Consider the following 15,774-nt stretch of genomic DNA (forward strand, 5'->3'; position numbering starts at 1 on the left):
CTATCAGATGCTCTACTAATCTGCAAGTACGTAAAGACTCAGAAGCCCAATCTCGGGACCTGCTTTTCGTCACGAATGACGGCCATGATTGGGTGTGGTAGGAGTTGTTCGATCTTCGCGACCCAACCCCTCTGCATCATTGAGTGATTCAGATGCAGATGCTGCCTGTGATCGACAGACCGAACGCCCTTGTCCGAAGATCCCCTGAGAATCAACCCACTGACACCCTCTGCATTGGTCCCGGGGAAGCCAATCGGTCCACTTGTCATCCCAGCTTGGAGGAGACGCCCCGTCGTTCATGCTTCAACCTGTTGCACCGGATACTTCCAGAGTCTGGAGCCTGGACACGGGAAAAGTGGACAGGAGTTGGAAGGAGATACATACAGTACATCATAGGAATCTGATCCGACCTCTGTATCGTCGCAGAATGCGATTATTGGGTTCTGCTGCACCACCATAAATTGTCCATCTTGTTTGGACTTTCCGGGACTATTAGGGGGTTAAATAGGGTACCCATGAGTCGTGGACTGCCTGCCAGCTCAAAGATGCTGGGAAACCGGGTATTTTGCTTTCCCAACGATAAGTTGTTTTGTCACTTCCGGGGCCAGAGATCTCATAATGATGGAGTGGGAGGAACAGCATCTTGCATGGCTCAGGAGGAGGTTGCATTCATAATTTCGTATCCGATGATCCGACAGGGTTCTGTTGCCTCGCCGTCACTGGGCTGGACCGGCCATCTCTTCTGTCTTGTCAGCTTGAACTGTACTCACAAAATTACTGAGAAATGCTGGGCACGTCTCAGCAACCGCAAGGATTGGACAGCAAAACTCCATTCTTTCCAAGCGATCCTTTTCCTCGGAGGACTCGCGGGCTCCACCCGAGCTGAAATTAGATGGACCGTGAAGCGATTTGTCAGAAGCAAAGCTATCGAGCCCGTCATCTCCTCGGGGGCACGGGGAACCTTGCAGCACAGCTTGCAGTCGGCATGTTACCGTTTTGGGACACGCTCGCAGCAAGGCGAGGTAAATCCTTCCCGGTTCGAATAGAAATTCTAATGCAGCAACTCAATTTCCATCGACCAATGGTCTGTTATGATCCAAACATCCAGGTGATACTGGGCCCCGGTGTGGTGATGTGTGAAAAGATACTCTAGATAAATACGCGCCCTTGTTTGAAGCTGTTTTGTCGATGCCAATTGGTCCGACACACATGGATATAACTCATAAACTATCAGGAAGATGGATACTACTTTCTCAATAGATTGAGCTCGTTTGAAAAATGTGACAGGCGAGGTGGTAGAAATATGATAAGTGTTCGAGATAGACAAGTGTTCAGTGATTCTAATTAGTGCAACCCAAGGTCGCCTCGGGCAAGAGCAACTGGATGTTTGAGAGGAGAAGATTGGAAGTTGTTTCAGTGACGTCAATTTCACTCCACCGAGCAAGCTTTCAGACTATACAGAGCAACCTTAGATGGTTTAGAGCGTTTTTTCAAGATGTTAAACCGACGCGACCTCATATCCATGATCTATAGGAGAACAGCAGCATCGTGGGAAGCAGACTGGGAATCACCTGTGTAACTGGCTCAAGCTTGGTTGCTCATTTCTCGAGCGCCCCATTATATGCGTGAGGTTGCACTAGATACATATATCAAAAAAGCAGTCCTCGGTCACCATCATTCCCTGCGCCGATAATTCTCTCATGACATGATGTCGCGACAGAGCGATGCCTGGGCCTCATCCGCCGCCCGCAAAGCCGCCTTGATATGACCCAGCAACACTTCTGGGTCTTCGAGACCAATAGAGATTCGAATCAAAGTCTCATTCAGTCCATGCCCTCTAGCCCAGTCCTTCTGGTTCTGCATGACCAGCTGAACATACGGTAAGGCAATGGTGACATCGGCACCAAATGAAGGCCCTTTGCACACGGGGAAGTTGTCAAAGAAAGCGGACGCTTGCGCAGTGGTCGCAAAATCCACTCCAAAGACGGAGCCAAAGCCCGGCTCGAATTCGTCGGTCGCGGGTCGCATGAATTTGCAGTAGTTCTTTCGGCTCCAGCAGACACGGGGCGAATAAATATCATTCAGCGCGCTGTGGGGATCAGCAATGAAGGGGGTCAGATAATCAATCAGATAGGCAGCGGTCTTGTTTTGCTGCGTAAAGCGCTCGAGGTAGTTGCGACTGTTGACCTCTAACTGAAGCGCATCTTCTGCAAAGAGGTTGTTGACATGAGTTGCTGCGAAGACGGTGCTGAGCTCTCGGTAATGAGGGAAGTTCGGGTTCAAAGTGACACTGTTGATTTCACGCAGTGAGTAGTCTGTCAAATGAATCGCAAAATGCGGCAGGTACGATTGAAAACCCACCATCCTCCGAGAACATTGGCGTAGCCACTGAAGTTCTTCGTCAATGATGTGACAATGATATCAGCAACATCAGTCACATCGATATTGGCGGCACTCCCAATGGTATCGTCCACCACAAAAAGGAAATCGTACTTGTCTGCCAGCTCACGCACCCGGTGCATGTCCGGCGTTCGCAAGACCGGGTTATTGGGACATTCACACCACACAGATTGAATTTTGCGGCCTTCGTCAGCATTCTTGATTAAAAGTGCTTCCAGATTGTCGATATCTTGATCGGTGCCAAAGCTGTACAGATGGTACGGCACACCAATTGTCTCAATCATCTTGATAGAGAGCTCATAGGGGAAGCCGAGCATCACAATGTCAGCCCTCCGCCATCGTAAAAGCGCCTGGTTGACATGATAGAGTGCAGCCATGCCCGATGCGCTGAGAAAGACATCCTCACTGGTCGGCAAGGGCTTATTAGGATTAATGGGGGAGCGCGAGATGAGGTCGGCCACCCGCTTGCGAAGGGTGCCATAGACGGCCAGATCCTTGATATTGGAAGATTCTTGTAGCGAGCCAGCAACAGGTTTCAGTTCACACTTGCTGCATTGAAGGCATTGTTTGGCCACTCTGGAAGAGATGCCACGACCGTTCAATCTCCAGAACGTCATTTTCTGCGACTCTGCGGCATGCGGATGTGTCACAGCATAGAGCTGGGGGATCGAGGCGAATTCAGCATCAGATTGTGAGGGTCCCTGACTGAGTTTCACCGCAAATAGTGATGTATCCTTCTCGTCAACAGCACCGTCTGGGTGGAGCTTCTTGTCCATCAAGAAAGACCGGCAGTCAGCTGCACTCTGGTAATCGGGGAACACGGCGATGCTTTCCACGGGCTGGGGGAGGTCGTGGAGACATCGATTAAAGAACTAGAGTCAGGTGTATTAGTATTCTACTAAGACCCTTGGGCGCCAGCGTAGTCGAGAGTCTGTCAAGTGCGTACCTCTCGAACGAACGTGTGCAAAAAGGTCCTGGGATAGCCATTTTGTAAAGCCGCCGTAACTTCTTTGTTTCCAGACCCGTAGCCTGCCACATCGGCCCAGGCAGGGAAGTGTACAGAAATTGCGTGCTCCTTCAACACAGGAACCGCATGGCCAAGAGGAGGTGGCAGCTGATATTGGACTTGCATAGTGAAGTAAATGTAAACTGGGGGTGGAGGGCAGAAGAGGATATTCAAGATCTGGGGTCAAATGATCGTAGGAATCATGAGCGTTTAAATACACAGAATAATGTGACTAGTGTAAATCAGTTCACTAGACACTATTCACAAAGATTTCTGATCCGCATACGAGAAGTCTGCGTCGTGCCTTAGGTAGGGTTAAGTTGATATGACTAACCGAGGAGCTTGAGCTGACGACGGCGTGCAGCGACTTCGAAATCTTCGTAGGATACAAGCCTGACTGCACAGTGCCTGCATCTCGGCATCTCGGAAGACCTGTACCGAGCAGGCGTGTGTAACCACCCGAACTTCTCAGTCTGCATGTCCATCGTGTCTGGAGGTATATACATGCAGATACTGTAGATCCAAAGACTCTCACACTTCGGTGATCTCGATCACGGCCTGGATTTTGCCGCTCAGGAAGGAAAACTGAGACTTATTGCCTCTTTTCCCCACTTACTCTCAGTTTGTGACCCGCGTCTTCTGTGAATCGAGTTCAAATTGTGTAGCTTAGCAGGGACATATACTCAGAAATATACAGTTGACGCGTATGCGTGAATGAATTTGATACAAGCCGGCCCGAGCCTTCGGTACAACAAGCGCCACAAAGCCTGGAAAAGGTTACCGGCTAACCCCGTGAGGGTGGCCCGTGCAGCCAGAAGTAAACTGAAAAGTTTAGTCGATCCATCAGCTCTGCCAGACTCGGACATACTCGGATCTAAAGTGCGGTGAGCGACAACACGGGTCCCATGAGATGTATCATTTGGCGCCCATTACTTGCAGCTCCATGCAGTAGCTCCACCAATACAACCCGTGAAGGAACATTGAACAGAATAAAAGTGGGATTCAACTCTGAGTCAATGCGCATCCAATTATATTTGATCAAAGTATAAGATATTTCATGCACAAATCTCTAGACACGAGCTTTGCTGTTCCTTGTACTTGAAAGAAGTCACGTCTCGGTTAGTTCCTTAGCAATGTATCCTGGAATCGTGCACCGCCAGTGGGCATTTTACTCATGGGATAGATTGTTAAACGTTATCATTAACAAAGGAACAGAGGAAGAATTGTATGCAATCCTACCTAAACGGTCGCGGTGATCGAAAATATCATTCAATGGCCATGTCTAACTCGTATACACTATACACTTTACACTATACACTTTACACTATACACTTTACACTATACACTACACAGTACTCGGACTCGGGCATGGATATTCAACTTTAACTAGCGACTTCATCTCTCAGCTCTCAGACCCTATTGTTTTAGCCGTTCCCACTCCCGCACGCCAGAGTGACTATCATTACTAGTAATGGTAAGAAGCTATGCTCCACACTCCACCGTAGTATCACTGACCCACGACATATCGAAGCTCATTCATCCTCCCCACGGCCAAGTGGGCCAGGTAGGCCAGCGACGTGGGGGAATTTCACAATGTGGTGGCTAGCTGAGCTGTATGGTGGAGCAGTGAGAGTGGCGAGGGACACGCTCCGCTTGCATGTCGACGCAATGCGTTTACTAGCACGCAATTCCTTCTCAAGGAGGTTGGTATCCCAATTCTATTCTATGTCATGGTCGTGATGGCTCGACACGTACAGTACGTGCCCATGTTCCACGCACACCGCCGAGTATGAGTGATCGTAGATGCGCTGCCTATAATTTTGACACAAGAACCTGAACCACTTGGGTGTTCACAGTTCCCCTTTTGACTATTCAACCATTTCCCTTTCCATATATTTCCAGGTCGGGAGTCCTAGGAAAATTCTCTTTTTCTTGATCTTACCCGAATCAGAATTCCTTGTCACAGACATGACGACATTCGACCTTGCCTCGGCGACAAACCACCTCCTCTACACTGGCATCATCATCTCTCCAGTAAAAGTGGTCAAGGCGCGGGGGACGTACCTCACAGACGATGAGGGACGCCAAATCCTTGACTTCACGTCAGGTCAGCGAAGCTCGCTCCTGGGGCATTCCCATCCCGAGATTGTGGATGTGGTGAAAACTCAGATTGAGACGGTCGATCACCTACACAGCACGATGATCACAGAGCCCGTGGCGGACTTGGTTCTCCGATTGGCTCGCTTGCTGCCCTCACCCCTGGAGAAGACTCTTCTCTTGAACACAGGATCGGAGAGTGTCGAGGCCGGAATCAAGCTGGCCAAGGCCTACACCGGAAAGTTCGAGGTCATAGCTCTCACTGCAAGCTATCACGGCCAGACTGGGGCCGCCAGCTCCGCCACTTTCTCCAAATATCGCAACACTGGACTGCCATGCATGCCGGGCCAGCTGGCTTTCCCCGCACCGTATGCATACGGATCGCCCTTCCAGCGAGACGGAAAGTACGACTGGGAGGCCGAATTCGATTACGGTTGGTCCTTGCTTGATCGCCAGAGCGTCGGATCGCTCGCCGCATTTGTGATCGAGCCGATTCTGTCCGGAGGAGGCATCTTAGAACTGCCCGGCGGTTACCTGACGCGGCTCAGTGCTGAATGCAAGAAGCGCGGGATCGTGTTGATCGTGGATGAGGCACAGACCGGCGTCGGACGAACTGGCAAGATGTTCGCTTTCCAAGAAGAGGAGGGCTTTGTCCCCGATATCCTTCTTTTGTCCAAGACCTTGGGCTGTGGCGTTCCTCTTGCCGCTCTCGTCACCAGTGCTGAAATCGAGAAAGGCTGCCGGAACTCGGTGTTCTATTGGAACACAACCCATCAGAACGACCCCTTGACTGCCGCTGTGGGGAACAAGACCCTGGAGATCGTCGAGCGTGATGGACTCTGTCAGAACTCGGCTGAACGTGGAGCCCAGCTGACACAAGGTTTGCGCCAACTTCAGGGAAAGTACGGAGGGTGGATCGGCGATGTGCGCGGACGTGGACTTCTTCAGGGCTTGGAATTGGTGACAAAACCAGGGGCAGCCATCACTGCAAAGGATCTGGGACATGCTGTCGTGGAGAAATCCTTGGCCGGTGGATTGTCGTGTAGTGTTGTTCCCTCTCCCGCGCAGGGATCGGTTATTCGTCTAGTCCCACCGATCACCGTGTCTGCGCAAGAGATCGATCAGGCTCTTCAAATCCTAGACCAATCTCTTGCAGCCGTACTAGTGCAGTAGTACCCTCAGAATATATCCATTTCGGTATCGTCCAGTTGCAGACAACATGTATGATGGGGGATCCTGGGTGATGTGCCTGGTGCCAGGACCAGCTTGTGTTGAGAGGTTTGGAGGGTTTCCCCTGCGTGGGCAGGTTTTCCCTTCTTCCTCTCCTTCTCTCCCCAACCCGTTCTTGTTGGTCTCTCAAAGTAGCAATTGACAGCTCGGGCAACCGGCTGCCCGAGCTGCTCCTTCTTCTTTATAGAATTCACGGATCGTACCCAGGTATGTACCAAAAATATATTCTACATATCTCCATTACCTCCATAGAACTGTCTGCGAGATTCTTGAGCCTGCGCATCAACTTCTGCGCGTCTTCAAGCTATTATTCAGAGCATTCACCTCCCTGAAAAAAAACTCCAGGTCCGGTCTTTCCCAAGACTACGACACGAGAACTTTTCAATGTATACACAGACAGTTTGAAAGCCGAGATTCATTTTGGGGATTAGGCTGAGGTACAGCAACGCAGTTTGCCTTCTCAAGTAGAGTTCAGACTTCGGTTTGCTAGGAGACATCTAGGACACACGGTTGAACAGGTGACGAGGACTAAGTAAGGTAGCTACTAGCTGCCTGATCTCCTTCTCAAAATCACTTCCGAAGAACAAAGTTCGGCACGTCAATCTCATGGCTCTGTCCGAGTGTTAGTCGCAAGCAAACGCTATTATGATTTCATTCTCTTCAAAAAAAGTCATTATGTAGGGACTTACCTCAACATAGCGGCCGATCAATCGCATTCCCATGAATCGGGGAATCGACATCTTCTCCTGGGTGAAATATTCCCACAGGCCTCGTGCATCGGGATCCTCGGCAGGGTTCAGCACTCGTTCCAACTCTTCCCGAACGATCAACCAGCCTCCGTGGGCCTCCAAACCCAATATATGCAAGATCGGGCTCACATTATCCTGAATGATGGAATGGTGCACTTTGTTCCATGGCTTACGTGCGGTGTCGGAAAGATGTGGAGAGCCCGCAGGAAGCTCATTGAGTTCATACCCTGAGCGGAGGAACGTAGGGTAATGGATTCTAGTTCCCTCAAAATCGCGGATAGCGAACCCGGTGAGCTCCTTTGTCTTGAAATTGACACGGACAAGGACATTCTGAAGGTGGCTTTCGAAGCCAAGCCCGTAGCGAACTAACGGGGGCATCAGTGCAGAGAACAATAGGGCAGCATACCTATTTTTGAAGTGTCAGCCATGAAGGGCAAGCAAGAAGATAAAGACTGCAGAAATAATAGAAGACCTACTTCCTAAACCAATCTTGTCTCTTCTTCAGGTCATCAAGACCAAAGAGGATCTCCATGTATGTTTGATCCTCGTTGAATGGCTTCTGGTAGAGCCCGGCACCGGGAATAAGCACCTCGTCGGGATTGTCGGCCAGTTGTTTTGGCAGAGTTCGGATGACAGCCGATATTTGACCCGCATCTTTAAAGTCCTCCTGTGCGCCTGTAACAGATGCAGGTTCCTCAAGCATCCATACATTTTCTGGAAGCAACTTTGGTAGTAATTTACCAAGAACAGGACCCAGAACTGCTCCCCAGGGCTTGACGTTCCTCAGACCAGAGGTGATTTGAACAAACAGTGACATCTTGATGTGATGAGGAAAGTTGGTCTCGGGGTTGAATGAGAGACTGCGCATTGAGATCTGAGCGCGGCAACAGTTGGGGACACTTTTTAGACGGCGGGCTTGAGGGTACAAGGGCAAGATACTTGGCAGCTGGCGTGTGAAGCATGGCACAGTGATTCGATCAGGATTTTCGGCCTTGGGGATCTCGAGTGAGCTGAGAAGCGGCTCCAGGAGCTGCTCAAAGGGTCCAGTAACTCTCATTTCCGATCTGGGAATGGAGAGGAACGTGAGTTCAGGAGATAGCATTTCCGGGATGTCGTCTGGCACGACAGGCTTCAAGGGGGCTTGAGCGAAGCATGTTTTGTGAAGCTAAGTCACCGTCAGTTTCAGTCTTCTGCGCATCGAGTCTCGTGAGAGAGAAACTTACCGGATGTGTGGGATGCCCTGTCACGACTGATTGCTCCCAGTCAGCCATAGGAGATTTGAGATGCAATCTTGGTTGCGTAGCAGCGATCTCCAGCCATTTCACTATCGTGAATTAGTCAAACTCCGTATCACCGTACAGACTCTTTTTTGAACATACCCTGGTTATCTCTAGCATTTTTGATTTCTCCAACCAGCGTGGCTCCTCCCCCGTTTTGAGCCAATTCAGGCTGCCAACTGCAAATGATGCGACACAGCACTTCTGGGTCAAGCTCTTCGACAGCTTCGACCGCTGTGCGTCCGAGCAGCACGGGAGTGAGCAAGTCTTCGGCTCGCAAGAAACCAAAGATCCTCGCGCCGTCCGTTTCAACATAGGCGTCAGCACGGACGCCACACTTGATCCAGGTACCATCGTACCCAGCAATGGCTTCTGGCTTGGGTGCGCGCAAGAGCAACCATTTGGATCGAGCTGTTGTCTCGAGAGTGCCGACGACTAACTCTTCATTGACTGCCTGTGCAAGCACGCGCTTGGTGGTCTCCCAGTAGGCTCGTCGCCTGAGAAAGTCCGAAGATACCTCAGTCCCAATTTCTACAGTCGTGCTGACTGCTTTCAAATCCTCCACTGCATTAACTGCATTAACATGGGGCAAGAACGATGTTGGCGATGTAATTTCCCCGGTCGAAACCAGGTGGTCTCCAAGAATTACCGACATTCTGGTGTGATGAGAGAGTTGAGTCGTTCTCGATATCAAAGCGAACCATCAATTTTAAGAGTGGTCCCTGCGACATATTCAAACTTTTCTCCTATGGTACATCTCACAAAAATTATCTCAGCCGCCCGCTGATCTTCTTGTTTTGTCGGTCAATGGTTTATGCTGCATGCATCTCATCGAAATGGGACTGTTTGACCCAATTCGACCCAATTTGACCCACGATGGACCAGTTACAAACAGAGTTTCGGTGGATAATGGCTGAGAATAATGGATTTTGATATTTCCCACGCTGTGCATAACAAGACCTCGAGTATTGATTTGTCAATTCCTTGTCTGTCCGAATGAACGTGCCAATAGCTCATAGTCTAGCGGTGGCGATCACGAAGATAGTCCCTCTTCTGGGTATAGCGTTGAAGCAGTGAGATAGTCGGGCGGTCCTAAAAGGTGCATCCTTGCAAAACCGCAATCAGAAAGCATGAACGAAGCTTGGCGAGAGGTGTCTTCCCTCGATAACTCCTAACTTCTCATCACACCGAGTATGCAGGGGGGCGAGAAGATGACATTCAATGAGGGACTAGCGGTGCGACCAAACATGACCTGGACTAGAGTCGGGTACTATCTCGCCATTGCGCTGTTTGTGGTCACTTCCACAACATAAAACTTCATTTGTACTCAGTACTACTACTATATGTAGGACTAGGAACTAGTGCTGATTGCGGGCTCCACCGTGGATCTCATTGAGCACGGTCAACTTCAAAGGGTTGGCATTCATCTGCACTTAGGTTGGTAGTCCTATTTTATGCAAAGCTCAATCATGATTACCAGCGCAGCATCTGCCGGACCCAACCCCTAACAGACATCCATAACTACATACTGCAATTTGTACAATGTCCATGTTCTATGGCAATACGTATGTCGATACAGTATATTCAATTTTATACGCGATACTTGAAGTAAACAACTTGGAGCATCTCTGTACTTGGCGGCGCAGATGCTGTCTCACATTCTGAATCAAGGAAATATACAATGTGACTTGCCAGGGTAGTCCCTACCTGATCTGCCGGAGGCTCTTCCCGGTAGCTATTTCAGCTCGAGTGGGCTTGCTGGCCCGCAGGTTTGCATACTCGGGTACGTTCAAATGCACGAACTGTTCCATATGTGCCTGGGTTACGTATCTCAGCATGCAGATCTGCGACGTCGCAGATCAGGCCTGGGCTTGGATTAGCCTAGACATCCTGGGCCCGATCTCGGCCCCGCTCCTCGCGCGTCTGGGATGCATGCGTGGAGAGAATAATGATAATCATAGAATCTAACCACTGAGACGTGACCAGGTAGTCTTCTCCTGCCTGCGTCGACTTGGGCACTACAATGGATTTCACTTCCTATTTCAATTTACCACCTCTATTCAACTGGCTCGGTTTTGTTTTCCTCCCGTCAGCAACCGTTGACTAAGCAACCCTAACCGCCTGGACCTTGGGTGTGAAGTGTGAACTAACACGTTCACATGTCAGGGTCGGATTGTCACGGGGCTGAGTGCTGATAGTTCTTTCTCTGTGGTCTCCGAGCCCTACCGAGATGCAGAACGATCCTGTATCATGCAATTAGTGCGGTCTTCGTTACCAAAGCTACGGATAGCTTCGCTAGAAAAGTGTTCAGTGTCTTGGCTCTTGGGTCTATCAATACCTCATCTGATCCGACTGGACGATGCTGGGACGAGGGACCACACTCACAGCAAAAATGAGTGGTCAATCACGGGGGGATCAAAGCTCCAAGAACAAGTCAAACAAAGACAATGGTCCCCGTGGTGGAGCTTCTGTATGCACTTCTGCTTCAGTAATGCTTATGGGTCGTCTATTGGCCTGGCATCTCTGAGTACCGATTGTAAGTCACATTTTCTCCAGTTCACTATGTCTACTGTTTAGGCATGCCCCTTGAATAATGCCCGTGTGAGTGATACAGTACCTTTTGTCTTCTGATCGCCATAAGACAGCCTTGACATATGTCAGACCATTCACCTAGCTTCAATCCGCGTCTCATCAGACTCGCTTCTACACCTCAACTGCTACGGAACCTGCTGTCAAAATAGCCTACACTGAGAGCTGTTCCGCCGACTTATACAAATGATCACTCTCCCTCGGTCCTTCAGACTTATATTTGGCGAGATGCCGATGATTCGGCCGCCTATTTGCTGCCATATCTGCGGTCACACATGAGCATCCTCGATGTTGGCTGCGGTCCTGGCTCCATCACGGTCGACTTGGCAAGAAGAGTTCCCCAGAGCCAAGTGGTGAGCGTCGACTATGGATCTGACCCACTGGATGGAGCACGGTCACTTACCAGCTCCAGAGGATTGACAAACGTTAAATTTGACGTCGCCGATATACACAGTCTGCCATTTTCAGACGATACCTTCAACGTTGTGCATGCGCATCAAGTCCTCCAGCACATCGCAGACCCTGTTCTAGCATTCAGGGAGATACGGCGGGTTGTAAAGCCAGGAGGCATCGTGGCGGTCCAAGAGTCTATCAAATCAACGATACACCCTACTTCCGAGGCTCTAGAGACTTTGGGGGATCTCCAAGCTCGAATGCGACAAGCTACGGGCAATCATATCAAGGCAGATCTCCAACTGCATGTCTGGGCAAGAAAGGCTGGATTTTCAACAGCGAAACTGAAAAAAAAGTGCGGGTTCTTGGTGTTTTGCTACCCGCGGTGAACGAGAGTACTAGGGTGGTGTAATGGAAGAAAGAGCCCGTTCCTCTGGCCTTGCCGTGACCGTAGTACGAGAACAACTTGCTAGCGAGACATAGTTGCAGAAAATGGCAAAAGCGTGGAGGACGTGGGTGGAGAATGAGGATGGCTGGCTTGGGTTTCTGCACGGGCAGATTCTCTGCTGGAAATGATGTCCGATGGGTCTTGTAGAAAAAGCTTGCCAGAAATAGCTATGCATTCTATCTCAGTTCATGAAGTCGTCTGCTACAGATCCATCAGCCATGCCGGGAGGTGTACCAATGGTGCTGTTCGACAGGGTACAGCCTCTCCCTGATCGCGGAGTTTCATTCTACTTCTTTCTTTTTCTGTATATATTTGTCTTGTTCAATTGCAATTTTAGAGTCTGACATATTGTTCCAGCTATATCTCTTTCCATTGACTCTCCCTTGATTCAGCGTACCTAGCCCTTGTTCACCATGCCATTGTATGGATACGGTTTCACAGCTCGGTGTACGAATAGATCTCCTTGCTGAAAGACACGCGATAATCCTACGTGGGTGTGATTATCTTGTCGTGAGAGCACATTTTATCCATCCTCATGACCAAGGGATGATATGCCAGTTATTGAAGAGGACAAAATCGACGCGTTTTAGCGGCCTGCTCAAGCGTCTAGCATTCGGGAACTCAGCCAGCATGACTCAGATGGTCAAATGCTTAGCTAATTCATCTAAGAGTCCAATACATCCTCGCTGTCATCAATGATATGTATAGAAAAGGTCTGGGATTGATCGTCAAACTTTCGCATATTCAAATTTATCTGTATCGGCCCTGGGTTCTTAGGTTGGTAATGACACAAAGGCTGAAAGAGCAGGAAGACAACAAGAGCATATAAATTCCAGCAATATGTAGACGGACAGGAGTATGAGAATTGAATTATCTCGCCTACCCCTCTACATACTGACACGAGATATCTCAAGATTTTGGGTCTACCTCGTCACTGATCTCATCAATGCCTTCTCTACTACATCCATGGCTCCGTTCGTTGCTGACATTTCAGTAGTTCTGTGTTCAGTTGATGACCGGAACGGCTGACCTATGAATCAGGCACTGCAGGGACTACCAAGTCCACTTCAACATGCCTGCGACTATTCATTGCGGTAAGTGTGGCCTTTAATATTAAATCCGGTGCTTGAGAAATGAACCTATACAACGCTTCATCATTGTGCTAGGAATACTACCTCGTCTATGAGATTCCGAGTCCCCGTGATCGGCAAAGTCCACCTTAAAGCGCCGAGCCATATACTCTGTCATATCTCAGTTCTACCTTAGGCTGGAGGTTCCCTACAGACACAGTCATGAATTGTGACTTCTGAGCAGTTGATATACTTTCTGCAGGGTGGTTGCTAACTTATCTCCTATCTCAACAACCAAGTCTGGGTGAGACACTATGTGCATCACTTCAGAGGGGATTTGCAGGCACTTTAGGGCTCGAACGTCGGCATGAGCTACGATATGATTAAGCATCTTCTCATTATAATTCTGTGGGGGAAGGCCTTACTATATCAAGAGCGACATTCAGGCTTGCTCACGTAGGGAGGTGCTGTCTCTTAGTCCTCAAAGGACTTTAGCGTTATGTCGTAGAACGCAGACTGATAAAAGTGGAATCTTCTTTTCTTTCAGTTTATATCATGCATTACACGTCTAGTACAATAAACTTAGCAATCTATCCAAAAGCCCAGAAAATTTCCGGCTTTCATCTTTCATCAAGCAGAAGGTCGGAAAGTTCCGGTGTCCGGACAGGCGTCAACAAACAGACCATGTCACACACCCTCTGCTAGTTTGTTTGCTCGTTTGCTATTCCATGCAGTGTCACATGAAAGTTGTCCCAAGCTTATAAAAGCTCGCAATTTCTGAGATTCTGCCGGTTTTTCTTCTTCTTCCAATCATCCATCTATCCATCAATATTTTATCGTCCACATTCAACTTGACCTTAGAGCCTTACATATTTCAAAGTCAAGAAGAACCAGCTTCAGCATCATCATTTAACATGTCTGACGCCGGCCGCAAGGATTTCTCCACCAGTACGTATCACTGACGTTGCTGAACATTTTTGTCGACTGCTAATAGTTTATCGTCTACAGAGGCGAAGGAGGAGATCACTCCCGACTCCGCCAAGTCCACCCAGGAGAAGATCAAGGAAACCGTCACCGATACCACTGACCGCATTACTCGAGGTGCCCAGCCTGACGATAGCAAGAGCACCACTCAGGAGACTTTTGACAAGACTCAGCGTGTGCATGACAACAAGGCTCACGATGGTGCCACTGGCTCCGTGTAAGTCTAATGTTCCGTTGTCGCTATAGTGGAAACACGAATCACAGCTGGGAGATACACTAACAATTTCTCACACAGCGGCGATAAGATCAAGTCTGCCCTTGGCATCGACAAGTAAATTGCCTCGTTGTAGCATCTTGACTCTGGGCTGATTGCTTCTTGGGCATTATCCCTGGTCATATTGCCTCTACGTTTTCACGTATGGAGATTTTCACCACTACAGTAGCTTAGCTTTTCAATATCAGAGCCCATCCCATGACTCAGAAAATGACAGTCTCCATTGAAAGTAGGCTCTAATGCGTAAGAGGGTATGAAGATCAGCTACCTTCCTTTCTCACTGATGGTCTGTGGAACTGTCGAGCATAGCATCCCGTTGACGTCTCAGGTTCTTGAGCTTTTTCTCCATTTCCCGATAATGCGCGTGTGCCCCAGTCACATCCACTGGGAGATCGTGGAACGCCCGCACATGGCTTTCAAGACATCTCACATCGTCCCTGAGACGGACGACCTTCTGCTCCTCCATCATAACTTCTTCAATAGTTGGACCATTGAGCTGATTGCGCTCAAGTAGTGCAATTCGATCCTGATACTCTCCAACCTTGGCACTGAGTATCTTCGTGCTGCGCACCCATTCCGACGTTGAGCTCTGGATCTCAGAAGGCGTTTCATATGACGGATTCGATCTTAGCTCCCGCAGATCAAGTTCAAGCTGCTCAAGCTCCCTTTGCAGGTGTTGATGTAATGCATGTACCTTTGCTAGTTGGTTTTGCATGTCAAACTCCTCTACTGTGAGCTCAACAACGGATTGGCTCAGGCTTTGCAGAGTGGGATTAGAGCACTGGCCGAGGACAAAAGCTGTGCCTGCAAGATCTTCCAAATTGCTTCGGCTTGTTCCGTCTAGGCCCATCTCGAATTCATCCAGAATCTCGTGTTTTTGCCGACAATGAGCGTCATTCGCGTCACTCGCGTTTCGAGTTCGGCATACGTCGAGAATACCCTCTCGTGCGTGATGTTGCAGCTCGGCTTCCTCATCTGCAGCATCACTAGCTGCTGCGAGCGCTAATAAAACCCGAAGAGTATCCTCATTTCGCTCAAATGGTGGAACGGTTTTTGGGGCATAGTGTCGGCTGAGCCAGGAGTTCACGTAGGCCCAGTCTTTCGCCTGAATGGCAGCCTGACGAGCTTTAGTAGGGGAGGCTAAAGCGCCATTGGGGAACTGGTCCATTGTGCAGGCGATCGCGACCAACAGCGAGAGATATCACCAGGAGATTTATATTTTGCAGGGCTACTTCGTGCCTGAGCATCATTATTAGG

General features: G+C 49.3%; 5 protein-coding genes across 5 annotated transcripts; 2 read left to right on the plus strand and 3 right to left on the minus strand.

Moving 5' to 3' along the window:
• Positions 1–1,698: 1,698 nt before the first annotated feature.
• Positions 1,699–3,532, minus strand: N7539_006343 (Cys/Met metabolismpyridoxal phosphate-dependent enzyme; the record flags this gene model as incomplete). Its single annotated transcript, XM_056935945.1, has 3 exons — positions 1,699–2,290; positions 2,362–3,272; positions 3,347–3,532. The coding sequence occupies 3 exons, from the start codon at positions 3,530–3,532 to the stop codon at positions 1,699–1,701; spliced, it is 1,689 nt and encodes a 562-aa protein (XP_056788869.1).
• A 1,842-nt stretch (positions 3,533–5,374) lies between these two features.
• Positions 5,375–6,676, plus strand: N7539_006344 (aspartate aminotransferase family protein; the record flags this gene model as incomplete). The annotated part of the gene is made up of 1 exon (XM_056935946.1): positions 5,375–6,676. The coding sequence occupies one exon, from the start codon at positions 5,375–5,377 to the stop codon at positions 6,674–6,676; it is 1,302 nt and encodes a 433-aa protein (XP_056788870.1).
• A 627-nt stretch (positions 6,677–7,303) lies between these two features.
• On the minus strand, positions 7,304–9,414 carry N7539_006345 (IucC family-domain-containing protein; the record flags this gene model as incomplete). The annotated part of the gene is made up of 4 exons (XM_056935947.1): positions 7,304–7,345; positions 7,423–7,888; positions 7,959–8,622; positions 8,862–9,414. 4 exons carry the CDS (start codon positions 9,412–9,414, stop codon positions 7,304–7,306), a joined length of 1,725 nt encoding a protein of 574 aa, XP_056788871.1.
• Positions 9,415–14,173: 4,759 nt separating this feature from the next.
• On the plus strand, positions 14,174–14,578 carry N7539_006346 (heat shock 9/12 family protein; the record flags this gene model as incomplete). Its single annotated transcript, XM_056935948.1, has 3 exons — positions 14,174–14,207; positions 14,268–14,460; positions 14,539–14,578. The coding sequence occupies 3 exons, from the start codon at positions 14,174–14,176 to the stop codon at positions 14,576–14,578; spliced, it is 267 nt and encodes an 88-aa protein (XP_056788872.1).
• A 216-nt stretch (positions 14,579–14,794) lies between these two features.
• On the minus strand, positions 14,795–15,685 carry N7539_006347 (uncharacterized protein; the record flags this gene model as incomplete). Its single annotated transcript, XM_056935949.1, has 1 exon — positions 14,795–15,685. One exon carries the CDS (start codon positions 15,683–15,685, stop codon positions 14,795–14,797), a length of 891 nt encoding a protein of 296 aa, XP_056788873.1.
• Between the last annotated feature and the right edge of the window lie 89 nt (positions 15,686–15,774).

Source organism: Penicillium diatomitis, assembly GCF_028827545.1.
Source record: "Penicillium diatomitis strain IBT 30728 chromosome Unknown utg000008l_segment0_segment0, whole genome shotgun sequence".
In the NCBI taxonomy this organism is placed as follows: domain Eukaryota; kingdom Fungi; phylum Ascomycota; class Eurotiomycetes; order Eurotiales; family Aspergillaceae; genus Penicillium; species Penicillium diatomitis.